Raw genomic sequence first — 20318 nt, forward strand, 5'->3', positions numbered from 1 at the left:
CTTTGACCAAGACTCTACATTAAGATACCCCCTTACCATGATTTTGTTGTCTTTGACCAAGGCTCTACATTAAGATACCCCCTTACCATGATTTTGTTGTCTTTGACCAAGGCTCTACATTAAGATACCCCCTTACCATGATTTTGTTGTCTTTGACCAAGGCTCTACATTAAGATACCCCCTTACCGTATTTTTGTTGTCTTTGACCAAGACTCTACATTAAGATACCCCCTTACTGTATTTTTGTTGTCTTTGACCAAGGCTCTACATTAAGATACCCCCTTACCATATTTTTGTTGTCTTTGACCAAGACTCTACATTAAGATACCCCCTTACCATGATTTTGTTGTCTTTGACCAAGGCTCTACATTAAGATACCCCCTTACCATGATTTTGTTGTCTTTGACCAAGGCTCTACATTAAGATACCCCCTTACCATGATTTTGTTGTCTTTGACCAAGGCTCTACATTAAGATACCCCCTTACCATGTTTTTTTGTTGTCTTTGACCAAGGCTCTACATTAAGATACCCCCTTACCATATTTTTGTTGTCTTTGACCAAAACTCTACATTAAGATACCCCCTTACCATGTTTTTTTGTTGTCTTTGACCAAGGCTCTACATTAAGATACCCCCTTACCATGATTTTGTTGTCTTTGACCAAGGCTCTACATTAAGATACCCCCTTACCATGATTTTGTTGTCTTTGACCAAGGCTCTACATTAAGATACCCCCTTACCATGATTTTGTTGTCTTTGACCAAGGCTCTACATTAAGATACCCCCTTACCATATTTTTGTTGTCTTTGACCAAGGCTCTACATTAAGATACCCCCTTACTCTACACCCCCTTACCATGATTTTGTTGTCTTTGACCAACTACAAGATACCCCCTTCATGATTTTGTTGTCTTTGACCAAGACTCTTCTTTAAGATACCCCCTTACCATGATTTTGTTGTCTTTGACCAAGGCTCTACATTAAGATACCCCCTTACCGTATTTTTGTTGTCTTTGACCAAGGCTCTACATTAAGATACCCCCTTACCATGATTTTGTCGTCTTTGACCAAGGCTCTACATTAAGTTACCCCCTTATCATGATTTTGTTGTCTTTGACCAAGACTCTACATTAAGATACCCCCTTACCATGATTTTTTTGTCTTTGACCAAGGCTCTACATTAAGATACCCCCTTACCATGATTTTTTGTTGTCTTTGACCAAGGCTCTACATTAAGATACCCCCTTACCATATTTTTGTTGTCTTTAAGATACCCCCTTACCATGATTTTGTTGTCTTTGACCAAGGCTCTACATTAAGATACCCCCTTACCCCCTTACCATGATTTTGTTGTCTTTGACCAAGGCTCTACATTAAGATACCCCCTTACCATGATTTTGTTGTCTTTGACCAAGGCTCTACATTAAGATACCCCCTTACCATATTTTTGTTGTCTTTGACCAAGGCTCTACATTAAGATACCCCCTTACCATGTATTTTGTTGTCTTTGACCAAGGCTCTACATTAAGATACCCCCTTACCATGATTTTGTTGTCTTTGACCAAGGCTCTACATTAAGATACCCCCTTACCATGATTTTGTTGTCTTTGACCAAACTCTACATTAAGATACCCCCTTACCATGATTTTGTTGTCTTTGACCAAGGCTCTACATTAAGATACCCCCTTACCGTTTTTTTGTTGTCTTTGACCAAGGCTCTACATTAAGATACCCCCTTACCGTATTTTTGTTGTCTTTGACCAAGGCTCTACATTAAGATACCCCCTTACCGTATTTTTGTTGTCTTTGACCAAGACTCTACATTAAGATACCCCCTTACCATGATTTTGTTGTCTTTGACCAAGGCTCCCTTACCGTATTTTTGTTGTCTTTGACCAAGACTCTACATTAAGATACCCCCTTACCGTATTTTTGTTGTCTTTGACCAAGACTCTACATTAAGATACCCCCTTACCGTATTTTTGTTGTCTTTGACCAAGGCTCTACATTAAGATACCCCCTTACCGTATTTTTGTTGTCTTTGACCAAGACTCTACATTAAGATACCCCCTTACCATTTTTTTGTTGTCTTTGACCAAGACTCTACATTAAGATACCCCCTTACCATGATTTTGTTGTCTTTGACCAAGGCTCTACATTAAGATACCCCCTTACCATGATTTTGTTGTCTTTGACTACATTAAGACCTCTTTGACCAACATTAAGATACCCCCTTACCATGATTTTGTTGTCTTTGACCAAGGCTCTACATTAAGATACCCCCTTACCATGTTTTTGTCATCTTTGACCAAGGCTCTACATTAAGATACCCCCCTTATCATGATTTTGTTGTCTTTGACCAAGACTCTACATTAAGATACCCCCTTACCATGATTTTGTTGTCTTTGACCAACTCCCATTAAGATACCCCCTTACCATGATTTTGTTGTCTTTGACCAAGGCTCTACATTAAGATACCCCCTTACCGTGATTTTGTTGTCTTTGACCAAAACTCTACATTAAGATACCCCCTTACCATGATTTTGTTGTCTTTGACCAAGGCTCTACATTAAGATACCCCCTTACCATGATTTTGTTGTCTTTGACCAAGGCTCTACATTGATACCCCCTTACCGTATTTTTGTTGTCTTTGACCAAGGCTCTACATTAAGATACCCCCTTACCGTATTTTTGTTGTCTTTGACCAAGACTCTACATTAAGATACCCCCTTACCGTATTTTTGTTGTCTTTGACCAAGGCTCTACATTAAGATACCCCCTTACCATGATTTTGTTGTCTTTGACCAAGGCTCTACATTAAGATACCCCCTTACCGTATTTTTGTTGTCTTTGACCAAGGCTCTACATTAAGATACCCCCTTACCGTATTTTTGTTGTCTTTGACCAAGACTCTACATTAAGATACCCCCTTACCATGATTTTGTTGTCTTTGACCAAGGCTCTACATTAAGATACCCCCTTACCATATTTTTGTTGTCTTTGACCAAGACTCTACATTAAGATACCCCCTTACCATGATTTTGTTGTCTTTGACCAAGGCTCTACATTAAGATACCCCCTTACCATGATTTTGTTGTCTTTGACCAAGGCTCTACATTAAGATACCCCCTTACCGTATTTTTGTTGTGTTTGACCAAGGCTCTACATTAAGATACCCCCTTACCATGATTTTGTTGTCTTTGACCAGGGTTTTCATTAAGATACCCCATTACACTGTTTTGTTGTCTTTGACCAAGACTCTACATTAAGATACCCCCTTACCATGATTTTGTTGTCTTTGACCAAGGCTCTGCATTACCCCCTTACTGTAGAGGCTCTACCCCCTTACCGTATTTTTGTTGTGTTTGACCAAGGCTCTACATTAAGATACCCCCTTACTGTATTTTTGTTGTCTTTGACCAAAGCTCTGCATTAAGATACCCCCTTACCGTATTTTTGTTGTCTTTGACCAAGGCTCTACATTAAGATACCCCCTTAGCGTGTTTTTGTTGTCTTAGACCTAGACTCTACATTAAGATACCCCCTTACCATGATTTTGTTGTCTTTGACCAGGACTCTACATTAAGATAGTTACCCTCTTACCGTATTTTTGTTGTCTTTGACCAGAGCGTTCCAGATGGAGCTCATGGCCTGTTGAATCTTGGGATTGGGATCAAACTGATATCGATACATCTTTGGGACTATCTGAGACAGGAAAGGCTGCAGCTGTTCTCCTGCCTGAGCGGCTATAGTGCTGAACCCGAATGCTGCACCCTACCACACAAAAAATATACAGTAAGACCTGGGCCGCAATAGTGCTGAACCCAAATGCTACACCCTACCACACACAAAAATATACACTTAGAATCAGGGCTCTAAAGTACATATACTGAACCCAAATGTTAGACCAGGGCCGCAATAGTACTGAACCCAAATGCTGCACCCTAACACACAAAAAATATACCATAAAACTTAGTTACCTCAATAACTGATAACTCTCATACCAGGGATAGGTTGAAGTGTATGTTTTTATACTCTGTATCTTGACTCTTTTGATACATGTATATCTCAGTTTAATTATGGTCCCATTAAGTTTGATATTACATAAAATGGTCATTTAACCTTTCTGGAATTCCACATTGCATTGTGATTGGCCAGATGCATGAATTTGTAGATAAGGTCTGGTTGGTTAAGATCATTAGCGATGGAGCAGAGTTCTCTGTAGGTCGATATTCCTCCACTAGAATGTAACAATAGTACATTACATAGCAAATAACAATAAATCACTAAAATGTAACAATAATACATTGTTTGGATTCAATCATCAAAAAAGTTATGTGTAAAACTTAAATACCCATCAGGAGTTTTCCCCAGGGTTCCCTCCTCAAACACCGCTGTGTCCCCAGTCACTTCCTTCTTAGAACTGAAAGTAATGCATATAACATCAGTAAAATGTTAAGATAGCCTAGAAATGAGAGTCACTAACACTGATTCCTAATCACTAGACACTGTACATAACCATGATACAGTTGTTACTGATACCGACCTTTTACCCGTGGTCAATGTCTCCACAAGGTTGGCCACCAGAGAGTCTTTCTGTTGAGAACTAGAAATCTCATAGATCATCCCCAGACCCTTAGAGGCTATGTCCTGTGTTACATCTACATAAAAACAACATGTTTCATCATGGCTATAAATAAATCCATGCCTTGACAAACCTTAGAGTAACAAATGCTATACAAGTTATCAATTCAGTGATGTCTTTAACAACATTATTACCATCATTCTCTGTCAGCATGCCCATGAATGCGGACTGGATGTTGCTGAGTTTATTTTGTACAACAGAGTGTTGTCCACACTTCTTTACCAGAGTTAGTAACCAGATACAGGCAGCCTAGGAATAAAATTGTACCACAATCTTAAATCTCATTGAATACTTATATAGTAATATACATGTACCATCTCAATAATTTCTTGAAAAATTTAACACCATGGCTATCTTTCAACTATTTTCAGTATATGCAGTTTTTCTTGTGCCTTCCTCCTATATTTCATATTGTGCAGACATTAAGTAGAAATAAATTCGTACTTTTCAAAGAAGTTCATTTTAGTTTTTCCTGTTTTACCTGTCTAAGATGCGGATTAGAGCTGACAATAGATCTAGTCAGAATGAGATCAAGGTACCAGCCCACATCATCCTCTACAGCACTGATGCTACTCTGTGTCAACGAAACCGTAATATACTGTATTAAATGAATGTCATAAGTAGAATTTCTTGTCCTGAATTCATCACATTTTTCAAGCACTCTTAAACAATAGCTATATAATTTAAAATTTACATTGTACATTAGCACTGATACAGTGTACAATAAGTTTACAATCACCAGAATTACCTGGTAGTCAGCCTCTGTCTGGGTCCACATGTCCCTAGCAGCAGGGGAGTTAACTCCCATAGCAGCAAACACCAAGGCCTCAGCTGTTGTCAAGTGGAGCTCTATCTGTTTGGGCTGAAAAAAAATTATACTGGGAACATTAAAAAAAAGAAGTGAAGTTGAACTGACCATTTCCCATTTCATGCATGTCATGCAGTAACTGGAATAAAATGTGCTTTTTCTGCCCACCCAATGTGAAAAGCAGAAATTTACTGCATCACAGTATGAAAAGATTGATTGATTAATTATGTTGTTTTACATCCCATTTGGGAAATTTTTTCAATCACTGTTTCCCGGTGGAGGACTTCAAATTAAGATCTTGACTCACTCAGTGTTATGGAGCAATGAGGGACATGGAACCTTAGTTTAAAGGTCACATCTAAAGGTCCTGTAACTTTCATTTCAAAGTGCTGAGCGCTTGGCAAAGGAACAGTTGCTAATTCTTGCTACCTATTTTATCAATCAACTTATGTAAGTCGCAGCTGGGGTTCAAACCCACAACCTTTAGAAATGATTGCTATAAGTTACCTGAAATGAATCCATCAAGTACTGCACAACTTTCCTTCTGAAAGGAAAGAGTTCATCTCCAACACACAGTTGTCCCATGGTAAGGGCAGCACGCTCTTTTACCTAATTAAAAAAAATAAACTTTGAAGCTTTTGTAGTTATAAAGTAACATATTTTATAGTATACTTCATATGTAAATGCAAGCCAAGCAGACAAATAATATTCAATACATACTTTATTGTTTTGACTTGATGACTTGATGAGCTTCAGCAACATGTTCAGAATAGAGAGCTTGGTTACTTCCCCTTTGTCATCGTTTTCCTCACCAGGTGGCAGTGGTAATGACATGTTCCTGCTGATTTCTCCCAAGGCCAGGCAGGCACTGGACACAAGGGTCACATTCAGCTCTGTAGCAGACTGAATGATGCTCACTACAGAAAACAAAATTCTAAATTATACCATAAAATCTCTTATAAAAAAAGTTATGGTGACCAATCCTGAATCAATTTATCTGACATACTGGTACATTTATAGTAACTGACATTTGCTACAGACCTAGTTGTTTGATGGTGTCAACAACAACAGTGGTAATAGAGGAACTCATTTCTCCCTTTTTACTTCGAAGATAGCGTCCTATCAAGTAACCCTGGGCCAGAATGGATCCCTGTTGTACTTCAAAGTTCTACAATAGAAATGGCAAGGAATCAATTACACAGTAATGCTGATACAGCATTTAGGTCTTGCAGTGTTAATAGTTTTATAGAAATATAAGTTTTTATGAACCGTTTTAAACAGAATTTTTTTGAATTTCACTGTGCTACTTTATAAAACAATGTACATGTACAATGAACCTGGTAATTATGTGTTTCCTCACGTAAAGTAAAATTCTTAAGACTTGTGAAACTCAAATTCAAACTTCATATTAAGGTAAGGTTTGCGTCTCCCTCCAACTTTTATTTTTTTTAATATGCACACATGCCATATATCAATTTATTCAGGGAGATTAGCTTCAACATTTAATATGATTTTCAAAGATATTGCCCGTCCCATTTTTTTAGTAAAAGACGCCAAATTTAACGTATTTCATATTTCACCTCGAATATTATTTTCATTGAAAAAATTGATTTATTTTATTAATTATCAAACTTTTATAATTAAAATGACCTGAATTAGTATAATTAATGCTTATATTATTTAAACTTTTAATTTTCCGTTATCAAAAATGTGAAAATTTGGGTAAAAAAGAAGATTTTTCAATTTTCCTTGATAAAGTGAAACCGTTGCCATGGTAACAAAAATATAAAAATCAACGTTTTATATATCTACCGATTCCATCAAAATCCATGAAGTTATTAATTTGATCATTTTCATTATTTTGAACTAAAAAAATATGTATGTCCCCAATATTATTTCCATGGAAACAGGGGCTATATTATGAGTTCGGAACATAAAAATCAGGCTTTTTCTACACTTTTAAAGGCAACATTGATACCACCTTGTCATGGTGAATGTTAAAGACTATACGTTATTTTTTATATTGTTTTTAGGTATAAATTGGCCAAAAATATTCAAAATAAAACTCCTTCTGTGCTACATGATGGTCTAAAAATTTATTCCATGGAAGAACTCTAGTATTTATGGCTATCTTTACATCTGAATATTCTGATGAAATTGTCCATGAATTATACTGCAACACCTTTAGAAGTACATGTATATGTATATAAACATACTTCAGAACATGTTGCAACTAAACCAATTAAAATCTTACGAATTTGACCTCATGCTGATTTAGTTATTCCAACATGTAGTAACTTCTAGACATCTTTGTAGCCAAATATCTTTATTCAGTTATGGCTGGTGACTGTCATTATACATGTATGCCATTTTTTGAGTGAAATGTTGGAAGCATCCCATCCACGAAGCTGCTGTTTTTATAATTAAATGATTTCTAGAAATGCTATCTTTAAAGTAATGCCCAGTCTCTTGGCTCAGGGTAAAATTTTGGGATCGGTAGGTGAGAAAACCCTCAACAACATTTTTTTAAAGGGGGATTAGAGGAATAAAAGGAAAAAAATTTGGCTCTGCATTGAAAAACAATTTTCAGTCTGGTCATTTTAGTCAGTCGGTTTGGAGAGGCCGACAACCAAACATTTTTTAAAGATGACCTATTTCTACACTTCATGGACATTAGCTCAATCATTGGATTAGGTAGTCTGAGAATTTAAATTGAAATATCAGACAGAACAAAATAAAGATGAATTCTAAGTGACATCAATCATACTTTAATGAGTTTACAGAGTACTTCTGATTTCAAAGATTCTGCAAAATGACATAACACTGTCATAAATATTTGTCAAGAACAGGGAAAAAGAAACAATGCTACAGTAATAGATACATGTATATCTCCTTGATATCGATGACATAATAATTTAAATATAACAAAATTTTCTCCTTTTTAAAATCAAAATACAGAAAAAATTAAAAGATTATAAATGTAAACAATTTAAAATAAACTGCGTGTATTTGTGAAAGATTTTAATTTTAGTAGATTACTAAACTGGTCTTATCATTCCTACTAAATTAACAACCTTGCAATTTCCAGTGTCATGTTTTAAACTGTTACAGTAGATATAATTATACATGTTCACTGCAGCTTTGCATGTATGTAAAAACTCATCAGTTTTCAGAAATACTTATTTGAGCATATTAGGTCCTGGTAAGAACAAAATTTAATGAATAAAAATATTAATCTTAATTGTTCATGTATTAATTTCCTAGTACTGCAATCATCACACACATATTTTCTAAATATATGGAAAACAGCATGTATATACTAGATAGGATATTGTTAAACATTAAATTTTCTTCTAAAATCTATAGACTATAAAAATATGCATTGGGTATAACAAGTCAGAATTTCTTCTCCAAATCTCCATTGATTTTGCCATGTCTGGTTAAACATCTCAGCTTGATCCATCTGACTTTAAAGTTAATATTCTTGAGCTGATATGGGATGACCTCTACTTTGATTGATGGCACAAATCTTTTATGGAAACACTGAAGTACTTTTTTTGGTTCTTATCTATTCCAATTAATGACCCATGATCTGAAATCATATGTGTTCATTTTTACGATAACATTTAAAAAATAGCATAAGGAATTGCACTGATTTTCATTCACTCAATGAAATGAATAAATTTCCAATATAATAAATGAAAAATCAATATGAAATTATTATAAAATTTACAAATGCTTGATCAAGAAAATTAATGTTCTTGTCATGCACAATCTGTATCTCTTTTTTAATTTATTAATTAGAAAATGAGATATTAATTAAATCAAACCTCATTTAAAAAGGTAACTTCAACAATTTAATACCTGTTCCAATAATGTTACAAATATTAGGCCCAAAAAGCAAGGATTTTATTTTTCATAATTTCTTGAATGATTGCATTTTTTTTTTTTGGCAATGTTGGGATATTAGTCACATCCTGACATCCTTGTACTGTTTATTCATCGTTTTTAAATCCGTATTCTGTAGATCATTCATAACTCTCAGTAAAATGAATAGTTAAATAATTACCTGATGAAAATACTGTCAAACTGTCAACATCATCATTGGACTTGGTCAAATGCACCGTGACTTTTCTTCCCTGTTCGGACTGCATATAGCATAATACTTTACAGGATACTCTCACGTCTTTTCTTTTTTCTTTCCCTTTCTCACTTAAAATTTTAGTGTAGTGGTGCAGCGAGAAATACACAACAGCACAATGCGTCAATGACTTTTATCTGATCGGAATGGTCGTGCAACTTGCCACGTTCCGTATCGAAAATAAACAAGTCCTCCTTTATTGGTTCATCCACATACATCACGCTAATCTCAAATGCTTCTAAGATTCCTATGCTTTGTTTTGTTATAAGACTTTCTCCTGAAAACGTCCTTTGTTTTTAGTCCTAACAATAAGTGACAACAAACATCAAGTATGACAGAGGAAATTCGTTACCGAGATGCTTAGCATCGCTGGTTTAAAGTCGCCTGTTTCAAACGCTTTGGTGATTCGCAAGAGTTATCTCCCTGTTAACGCAAACCTTACCTTAAAATATACATGTAAATAAATGTACTGTAAAACTACCTTATCTGACATTCTGGTCAGAAAGTCTTTAAGTGTTTCCAGGACATCTGTCTCTGGTTGACGACATGTGACGACGGCCAACATCTGACTGGCGTAACTCTTCAGGTCTTCTCGTGAAGAAAACACATAGCTCTGCAACATTAAGTCGAAGAGTTTAAAAGGTTCAATCTATCGTTAGTCCTTATTATTCTCATTATAAGCAGTTTATATCTGAAGCAGGAAATAAGATATCTGACTAAAGGATCATTTATTGTGACTAGTTTTAGCAAATTAAGTAAGGAATTTACATGTATTTTCCACAGACCTTTATCCAGTTCAACTGTGAGACAAATCTTGGGGCCAAAAGATCAGATGCAACTGCGACCAATTCCAATAGACAAAACATTGACACTGGACCTATGTAAACAAAGTAGACAGATTATTGGTTACTACATATACATCAGCTAGCCCGTGATATATAAATAATACCATTACATGGAGGAGTTACCTCCCACTGCGCTGAGGAGCCTCTGTATGAAGTTGAGGTACAGTATGACGGGGGCGCTCTCGCTCGAGTCCTTCTGTAGGAGCTGTCCCACGTATAGCGCCACCTGGGGGGACGTCTCCTGCATAGAGGAGAGGGAATCCATGTCACAGGAAATCCCCCCGCCATGGACGAGGCACAGACGTAGATACAAAATCATCTAAAAATAGACACAATGAATGTACAGATCAAGAATATACATGTACAGTATAATTTGTCCAAACCAGCTACTGTCAGTTCCATAAAATTTGGCCGGTTTAGACAGAATCCGGAGTGCAGGAAAAATGAAAGCATAGAAAATATTAATTTTTAAATTTCATTGTTTTATTTACAGGTACAGCATTTAAATAGTAAAATATAATTAAATGATAAAATCAATCAATATTTTAAAGTCTAGAATTATAAAATAGTCTTGCATGACTTACTTTATTTTCTTAAGCTTGTTTGTTCACGAAGTTTGAAAGTCGGGGTGAAATGTTACCCAAATCAAAATCTACAGACTCTCATATTATATTATATATCAAGTGAACTGGGTATAATTTTTGGATTGAACTTTTAATTTTTTATGTAAAAAAATACATTTTCCCCACAGTGTTATGGCACCATTTTGAAATGCGTTCGATTTTCGATCCCGATTTATATTTTGATGTGTAAATCGCGTACATATATTTGCATTTATAATGTGGTAAAAGGAGTTAAAAGAAAGTTAAATGTGTATTTTTAACTGTAATTTAATCATATATTTTTATAAGCGGGCTGTGTCACTGCCGCATTTCAGTTCATCTCATGGCATTAATCAGGCTCATGTAAACACAGATTAGCATCTCCACCACGAAAGGTGTTAACTGCTTTGAAGTAACTTCGATTACCGGGTATGTGTGGCCGGATTAGAGGAAATAATTATCGTTAATTATGAGCAGTTGGGACCAGTATGGCCGTTCGGAATACAGAATAGACAGTATTTGGACTACACAGAATTTTTTCTAATGAATTTGTTAAAGAAGTGGCTGGGACTAAAATATATAGATGGAATGGACAAAAATCCAGAGTACCCAGAATCTGGATTAGACAAATTTTACTGTATCTGCATCTCAGTTATTAAGAGACTGGTTTCACATACAGGTAAATCAAACAAGCCTCTGCTGGCAGGGAGATTATAGGAAACTGTTCCTGAAACTTTTTCTGACCTGTTCATAAGCTGCTGGAGAGAATGGTAGCTTCTGACTTCCAACTGTGTGCAGTCTCTGTGAGGCAGACCTCTGCTCAGCCTAAAGGGATACATTAAGATTATTATAATATCATTATTTTAAAAAAAACTTCATCCAAAGAGCCAGATCAATAATAATGGAACAAAAGAATCTGATCAATAGCTTTCTACTTTATGGAATTCATCAGAGTTGTAATAATCATATGATAATAATAAGGTACAATACCTGTGTGTTGATAAAGTTCATGATCTGAGAGAAGTCTGGCAGGACTACGTTGTCTTTCTCGATCTCGTTACCGTCCTTATCTCGCTTCTTTTCACCGTATAAAGCTTTCCGAGCCTCAGTCGATATGTCTTCCTTCCTATAGAATTAAAGATCAATGAATCATTCATACAGATAAAGTGACCTTGATCTTCAAGATCTGATGTGATCTTAACTCAAGGCATAGCCTCCTTGTCAGTTCTCAAAGACTAAGCTCACTGGCCATCACTCATTAATAATGCTCTATCCATTACTTTGAGATCTTTGTCCTTTAGAATGTTATTTCAGAATTTAGGATATGACCTACATTACCGTTATATCATTCTTGTATATTTGTAGGCACTGAACATAAGAAGTAATACTGCAATTGTAAATGCAACTGATATAAAAATTCTTACACGTCTCCACACGCTAACAACAGAATAAAGCGAGACGGTACATGATCTGCCGGGAACACAACCTTAGCATACTGAACTGCCATAGCCCTTGCCTGGGGTTCATCCTGAAACAGAGATTATGGTGTGAAAAGATTTCATCTTCAAAGGAATGTAACTACTGTATACAGGTTTATTTTCGCCCCGTGTTATTTTCGCCCTTTCACATCTGAAAACAAGTTTGCCCCGTTTTAAATTCGCCCAAAAAGATTTTTGTTTAAGATATTATACAGTTTACTTTGAATTCGCCCCGTTTTAAATTTGCCCACGCCAGACTAGGGAGAAAGGGGCGAAAATTAAACGGGGGGGGGGGGAAATTTCCCTGTATACAGTACTTGAAAATTTGGAAATATTTCCTAACCTTTTCTATATTCTGAGTAATTAATGCCTCCATAAGTGAGCAGGCTGATTGGTCAATCTCAGAATAAGCTGATGACATCAGAGACAATGATTCTTGAATAGCCAATCGAGATTCAGAATCTTCCTGAAAATAAAAGTTCAACATTTTCAGTATTAAATTTGAATTTAATCATGTATACATGTACATATTGGTAAAACTAATATTAGCAAATAAAAATACATGTATTTTAATACTGAAAATATTTAATCAATAACTTTTTTGAATGAGTGTGTTCAGAAAGAATTTCTTTATAAACAAAAATTCTTTCAGCTGTATCTACACAGTTCCAAAATATAATGAATTCAAAGTCATATGTTTAGATGAAGACATGTTATTTCAAGGCATCTGACTTGTTCTACACTGTGCTTCAGGTTTGTTTGTAATACTAGCATACATCTCACCTGAGCGATGGCATCAAAGAATTTCTGAGCCAGTCCTATATCCTTCTTCACCAGCAGTGGAGATCGTCTTACAATTTTACCGACAGCGACGTAGGTCAGGCTGCGGAGTCTGGAGTCATCCTTAGTTTCTGTGATCAGTTTCATCATCCCAGACAAAAGGACAGAGCTGATTGGCTGAAATTTAGCATCTGGGCAGCTGAAAAAATGGCATTACCCATAATCATATAGATACCATGCAGTGTACATAAGACGAAGGCAGAGATGATAGTTCCACATTACTTTTCTATATATACTGTACAAGATAGGAGTGGAAAAATATGTGTATTACAAGTTTAATATAATTTTTGACAAAGTCTTGTATTTATCTAATTGCTGAAATACATACTTAAAGCAAACATGATGGACAAACTGTACTGCTAGGTTCTTCAGTTTTGCATTCGTATTCTGTCCATAAAGGCAGTCAAAAATAACCTAAAAAATCAAAATAGTATGTGTTAATACTGCCCAATACTGACAATGTAACAATTATTTCTAAACACAATACTTTAGATATAAAGAGCTTAAGATATAACTTTCTAGATGTTACCTGAACACATGAAGGAAACATGCCGGCAGCCTCCCGTGACTTTAGGAAGAAGGGAAAAATCTTAAGTCGGATTCTGGTGCATGCTGGAGCCCTCTTCATTTCTGGTTTAGTTGGAGGCTGTAAATAAACAGTTAACTCATACCTCTGACACCAAAAGCTTGAGCAACCCAATTACAATACATATATTTCATCAATTAAAGAATTCCTAAATCAAGTTTACCAAGATTTCCTCAATCATATTTTTCTATTTCATTCAATTTTGAACTTGCAACATAATCTTCCATTCAAAATGATTTTTTTAGATTAACTATAATCACAAATTACTGTTAACAAGCATTATCCTTATCTTTATCTGGAAATAAAGTATTTGATTTAATCATAGGTTACTGTATAGAGGGTTATTTTTGCTCCGTGTTACTTTCGCCCTTTTATACCTGCTTACAAATTTCCCCCGTTTTAAATTCGCCCATTTCAACTTCTGTTTAAGATTTTATACTGTGTTCTTTAAATTTTTAAAGAACACAGTATAAAATCTGGTATAAAAAGTATAAAAAGTGGGCGAATTTAAAACGTTTTAAATTCGCCCACTTGTGACAAGGGCGAAAGGAGCGAAAATAAAATGGGGGCGAAAATTTCCCTGTATACAGTATCTTAATTCTACAGAGAATCTTACCTGCCCTTTGACATCCATGGTTCCTTGGAAAAGACCAAACAATTGTTTCATGATCTCCAAATCATTCCAGTCTACTGTTCTACAAAATCATTAAACCAGGCATGTAATCATAATTCATTTTATCAGTGCAATACTGTAAACCAATTACATATACTATTGAAGTATTTGTGACATCTTTATTCATGATTAGTCACTATGTTTGTGCAGTCACATGTTTACAATATTTAATATGCATCATAAAATCTCACCCCTGAATCTTCTTTAGCTCAAAATCTGCTGCCGTGGCAACACTGCAAATGGAATAAACAACAGCGTTGAAACAAGATTATTGTAAAGAGTAAGCATTGAAAAATTAGAAATCACTTAAAACTTAGCTCATTTTTTCTATTTCATTATCAAACATAAGCTCAACAAAACAATGCTTTCATTGACAATCAAAACTGAACACAAATTATAAGAAAGGAGGCACTGGGAACAAGAAGAATGCTGTATATTACCTGTGACGTGTGTCAGAAGAAGCAATGATGTAGTGACAGATGACGACATTCTCTGGAAATAGCTCCGCCCCCAGGAACTTAATGATCCCCAGCTTAGACTTCTCCAGGGCTTCCGCTGACATTGGGTTGTCTCCTGTTACTCGTCGCAGAGAGTACTCACTCATTGCCGGGGGTACGGTAGGTTTAGGGGTGCTTCCAGCTGGAGCACTTGCTGGTCGTGAAATTTGACTCAACATGCCCTGAACACTATTGAAGTAAAGAAACTTAAATAGAAATTGAATGAAATGGCAGTATATATACATGTATAAGTAAGTAGGTACTGTAATTTTTCTTAATATAAATACCAGTACTCAACAATGATTCTATAATAAAAAACCAACTCTTAAGGACAACCCTCTATACACTTATGAAAATTCTGGGGAGACATTACAAAAATGATATCATGCTAAGTCAGAAACACTAGGTTTGTCTATTTGTTTCTCAGCAAAGGATATCAGCATTTTACTCTGAGGAAAAAAGTTCAAGACAACAGAGTACTGATGTTGCTGATCATTAAGATGGGGAAATTACATGCAAATAGTGTTCAGCTAATTACTTTAGTGAAAGAAAATTTTAAAAATAATTGAGTTGACTGAAAAAGGAGTGTCAATTTCAATTTATTTTATTCTAGTTGTAAGGGCAGCTAGATCACTCAAACAGCAAAAAAAAAAAATATCACTGAATTAACACTTTTTAGATGATTTGTATAAAAGGTCTTTTTAGAAGTAAAATTCTGGCCTCAGAATTTAAGTCTTCAAAAAAAAATCTGGGAAAATCTTTGGTTTAAACTGACTTGTATGGAAGCAGCAGAACGTCCATGAAATAACTCAGAATGTCAGTCTGAGTTTTCTCCTCAACAACAAACATATTCTTCCTCTTCTCAGGTTCCGTTGGCATGGTAACATAACTCAAGGCTGGAGTCACCAGAAGGAGGATGCTAAATACAATAAAATAAGAAGGAAATAGATATTAAATAAATACTAAATAAAGCACAGGAAAGGATCAGAAATAGACATAATAAAAAAAAAAATGGCTTATATTAATAACTTATATGTGGTCAACCAAGAATTACAAACAAGATGAGTATTACCTGTCCTGCTGTGAATTGGGTTTGCCTTCAAGACATTTCAGAAGTAAGGGAACTAACTCTGCCTGTTTATCAGGAGCCAGTCTGGGATATCCCATTCTTATGTAGATTATGGAAAAGTTCTGTAAAAATGGGTAAACAAAACAACTTAACAGATCAGCTTATATGATTGTGTTTATCAAAGACTGAGAAGAAGAGAAATGTTTATCTATTGAACTGTATATACCATCTAACCCCAAAGTCCATAAAAGAAATATTTTACAGTTAAATTCAGCAAAAATTTACAGTATATATATATGTATGTATTCCTTACTGTGATGATAGATGTGGCCTGTGGATCCCTGTATTGATTAATCAGCTGCTCCACTGGCAGGAGAACCTTAGGACGACTCTTTAACCTCTTATTGACATGGACCAGTAACTCCATCACCTGAAACACAATAGAAGATACCAACTTCTATCACTGATCCTATCCTAAAAAAATTTCTTATCATCAACATATGACGAAATCTCTGACATAATGACATGCCGTAATGTATCAGATTTATATACCTTTTTCCGTACAGCCTCATCCTTGCTATTGAGTTTGAGTAAGACAGCAGGGAGAAATCGATCCAGGCAACTCTCTAGTTGTTCATCAGACTCAGAGGATCCTATTCTCAGAAAAACTCTCTCTACAAGACCTAAAAATTGATTTACATATATCTTATAGCAGTCTTTAATTACACATAGTATACCCAGTAAAGCTGCCTTGTACACAAGTGTACAAATGGTAGCACTTCTCTTTCATGCTTTGGGACTTCTAAAATATTTTACATTCTTTTTCATAGGCTAGGAAATAATTCTTATCTTAAAGTTAAAATAAACTACTTGGTACTTATGCAGATTGCTGCTATCTGAATTGAGTCTCAGTAATGATAGAAATCAAATCAAATCTGACAGCAAAGTATTGGCATACCATGTCAGGTGTGGTTTGAAGAAATGGATCTAAATTAAAATTAAATAGGTACCTGTGCTTGCCCTAATGGTCACAAAAAGATCAAAAGCAAATTGAAAATACAGAACACTTCGTGCTACAATTAACCAAAGAACAGTAGTGTTGTGATTTTAAATTTTAGTCTTTAACTTTATGGTCAACTCACATAAAACTATATCACTACAATGACACCTTTGTGTAATACCATTACATAACTCATAAGAATTTCCTCTGTCAGATGGACATGGATATATATCTATATATCTGGACTCACTTATTTAGGAATATTAGACACATTGTCACCATTGGTCCATTTGACCAGTGATAACTGTTTTCAAAATGAATCACTGTAACAAATTTTACATGGACAAATTGTATGATCTCAAACAACTATATTCTGTGAGAGATATTCTACCTAATCTCCGTAGATTTTAACAAAACCTTTATTGGAGAATTTTAAAATTGTATATATTAACTGCTTACTTAATTCATCAGGTTCTGACATCTTTTAAAATTCAATTTTTAAGTAGGTTGGGTAAAATTCTGCCTGCTCTGACAAAGCAAAAGTAGAGATTTCAAAGATTATTGTTAGATCGATCGTCAGCTCGGTCGAAATTAGACTTTCTCAAGTCTTAATTTTTGTTTGAGGATTAAGAACATTAAATTTACGTTTTTAATATACTTATGTAAAATGTGTTTAAACACATTATGAAACTACTTCAGTGAATGATCATGATAATAAATCAGTGCCTTTACGAAATATTTTACGAACGCTCTAAATATTTACGACAAATACACTTCTATTCATTAGGCCTACCTTGCATTAAAAAAAAGCTATTAACATGATTAAGTTTACTTCCATATTTTGTATATATCATACAATTTTCAGGATTCTTGGGTTTTTTTTCTCTTGATTTTACGACATTATTGAAGACTGCTTATGGCAATGTCAGCTGACTTTCATTTCGATGACCATGAAAATGATTGAATGGCAGACAACAACAAGGAATTAGAATCTAAGGAAGATAATTCCAAGGTGTCTTGTCGCGTAAAGGGACATCAATCACGTCCTGATTTACAAACCATTAATTTACCTCGGTCAACGGGAAGAATAAACGGTAACAGTTGAATATTTACACGTTAAACATAACGTTTGAACAAAATCAAGTTTCACAATATCTGACATGATAAAAACAAATCTTTCTTTGTTGAATTTATTGTACTCGCTAAGAGTACAATCAGTAATCACAATTTTATTTCACAATTATATGTATCGACAATTTTTTTTTCTCTACAGCTGCAAAGATCAGAGCATGTAATTTTGTTGATTACACTATAATTTAGAATTAACTCACATGGCAAGCACCAATACTCTCCCAAATGACATTGACAATACTGCTGGACAGACAACAGAAGGCCCTACACAAAAGAAGACTTTGAAGAGAGTGGCATCATTTTATACTCCATATATGGAGGATCGCTTGAGAAGGAGGCTAAAATTCCATTTCATGGGGCCTCATGAAAAATTCAAAGCTAAAAGGAAGTGCCCCTGGAAACTTGTTCTGCAGATTTTTAAGGTTTTTCTTGTAACAGCTCAGGTGAGATTTTTTTTTATCAAAGCAGGTGAAATTCAGCAAATTTTGTCAATGTAGAATTTGTGACTATTGAGAAGTTAGACATGCTAAAAAATTAAAACTAGTTTACTCTACTGAATAAAACAATAATCTCATGCAACATCTACATGCATTTAAATTGAAACTTTTCCACCTGCTTGCTATTGATTTTTTTATTTTTTTATTTCTTTATTTTTTTTTTTTTGAGAAACATATTTCTTGAATATGATGATGAAAAATTACAACACATATCATAACAGGATTTTTTTTCAAGAAAATGTTATCTTACAGCTGATTATGTTTGGGAATGAGAGAGCCTTATTTGTTGAATATGTGGAATTGAACAATATTGCCATGAAACACATGTACCTACTTAAATGGGATCCCAGCTTTGAGACAATGCCTTACCCCCCAGCCACAGGACGATATGCAATCTACAGTGCAAACGACCTTATAGATCATATCAATTTTGCTATGAAACAGGTAATACTTTGATATTTCAAGAATAAATTTTTGTTTAAACAATTAGCAAACTTTATAAAGGAACCATTTTCAAAGATTTTATCAGATTGTAAATTATGTATTAAACAATGTAATATCCAAACAGTCATGATCCTCCAAAGTTTAAATCTAATCATGTCTAATATACCTGTTCTAATTCACAGTTCAACCATACAGAGGAACTGGCCCTTGGATCACTTAGATTTTCCAACAGAACAAAATACCTGAACATGTGTGTAGAGGAGTATAGGGAGGGAAGGGTGTATGACAATGACACCTATGTATTTGATCCCAAGGTTACCACAGGTATTCCTTATACCCTGTATAATAACAATGACACCTATGTATTTGATCCCAAGGTTACTACAGGTATTCTTTATATAATGACAATGACACCTACTGTAAAATCACTCATTTTCGTGGTGCCAAATTTTCGTGGTTTGAAGAAAAACTCCTGGTTCATGAGGATTTGATTTCGTGGATGTAGAATTGTTGAGTAGTAATGTATGTCACATTTTACATTTCATGGTGGACATGAATTCGTGGGTCTCTTCACACATCGGAAACAACAAAAATTAAACACCCACAAAATTTGTGATTCCACAGTATGTATTCGATCCTAAGGTTACCACAGGTATTTTTTATAGGCTATAATGACACCTATGTATTCAATCCCAAGGTTACCACAGGTAATCCTTATTTATAGAATATGCATATTTTCCTGTTTTTGATAAAGTTTAAAACAAGAATTATATACAGTTTACAGGTACATGTACGCAGCATTGTTAAGGCTTGAAAAAAGGGGCAGGGGCCTAATTTATTATTTATATGGGAAATGTTTACTGTGACGTCACACAAAAATAGGTTCATTTTGTATTCCTCATAGTACTAGGAATTCAAATACTTAGCAATTTTAAACTGTATTAGCATAATAAACAACATCAAAACTTATCAATGCATTAAAAATAGTTGCTAGATACATGTAAATCCCAGACAACAGTTTATAAACAAATCACTGATCGCAGCAAAATTGTCAACATGACGT

At 34.8% G+C, this 20318-nt stretch overlaps 2 protein-coding genes across 2 annotated transcripts in view; one reads left to right on the top strand and one right to left on the bottom strand.

The window, feature by feature from the left end:
- Nucleotides 1–17725, bottom strand: part of LOC134228479 (proteasome adapter and scaffold protein ECM29-like) — a 29820-nt gene extending 12095 nt beyond the window's left edge. The window contains exons 1-28 of the mRNA XM_062710136.1: nt 17643–17725; nt 16736–16866; nt 16497–16613; nt 16187–16305; nt 15890–16033; nt 15058–15303; nt 14809–14850; nt 14561–14639; nt 13888–14004; nt 13687–13772; nt 13302–13497; nt 12862–12984; nt 12465–12568; nt 12031–12166; nt 11785–11865; nt 10562–10757; nt 10379–10470; nt 10075–10206; nt 6494–6620; nt 6173–6369; nt 5960–6061; nt 5393–5506; nt 5126–5218; nt 4779–4893; nt 4546–4660; nt 4354–4422; nt 4122–4239; nt 3603–3773 (exon numbers count right to left, since the gene is read on the bottom strand). Coding sequence (XP_062566120.1) covers nt 3603–3773; nt 4122–4239; nt 4354–4422; nt 4546–4660; nt 4779–4893; nt 5126–5218; nt 5393–5506; nt 5960–6061; nt 6173–6369; nt 6494–6620; nt 10075–10206; nt 10379–10470; nt 10562–10757; nt 11785–11865; nt 12031–12166; nt 12465–12568; nt 12862–12984; nt 13302–13497; nt 13687–13772; nt 13888–14004; nt 14561–14639; nt 14809–14850; nt 15058–15303; nt 15890–16033; nt 16187–16305; nt 16497–16613; nt 16736–16866; nt 17643–17664 — 3384 coding nt within the window. The 5' untranslated portion in view covers nt 17665–17725. The remainder of the gene's footprint in view (nt 1–3602; nt 3774–4121; nt 4240–4353; nt 4423–4545; nt 4661–4778; nt 4894–5125; nt 5219–5392; nt 5507–5959; nt 6062–6172; nt 6370–6493; nt 6621–10074; nt 10207–10378; nt 10471–10561; nt 10758–11784; nt 11866–12030; nt 12167–12464; nt 12569–12861; nt 12985–13301; nt 13498–13686; nt 13773–13887; nt 14005–14560; nt 14640–14808; nt 14851–15057; nt 15304–15889; nt 16034–16186; nt 16306–16496; nt 16614–16735; nt 16867–17642) is intronic.
- A 378-nt stretch (nt 17726–18103) lies between these two features.
- On the top strand, nt 18104–19642 carry LOC134228476 (mucolipin-3-like; the record flags this gene model as incomplete). Its single annotated transcript, XM_062710134.1, has 4 exons — nt 18104–18277; nt 18504–18757; nt 19064–19255; nt 19438–19642. Coding segments are annotated over exons 1-4 (781 nt in total), but the record flags the coding sequence as incomplete, so codon positions are not given.
- Between the last annotated feature and the right edge of the window lie 676 nt (nt 19643–20318).

Source organism: Saccostrea cucullata, unplaced genomic scaffold, assembly GCF_032062105.1.
Source record: "Saccostrea cucullata isolate Sc308-1 unplaced genomic scaffold, CSIRO_AGI_Scuc_v1 ctg5190, whole genome shotgun sequence".
In the NCBI taxonomy this organism is placed as follows: Eukaryota; Metazoa; Mollusca; class Bivalvia; order Ostreida; family Ostreidae; genus Saccostrea; species Saccostrea cuccullata.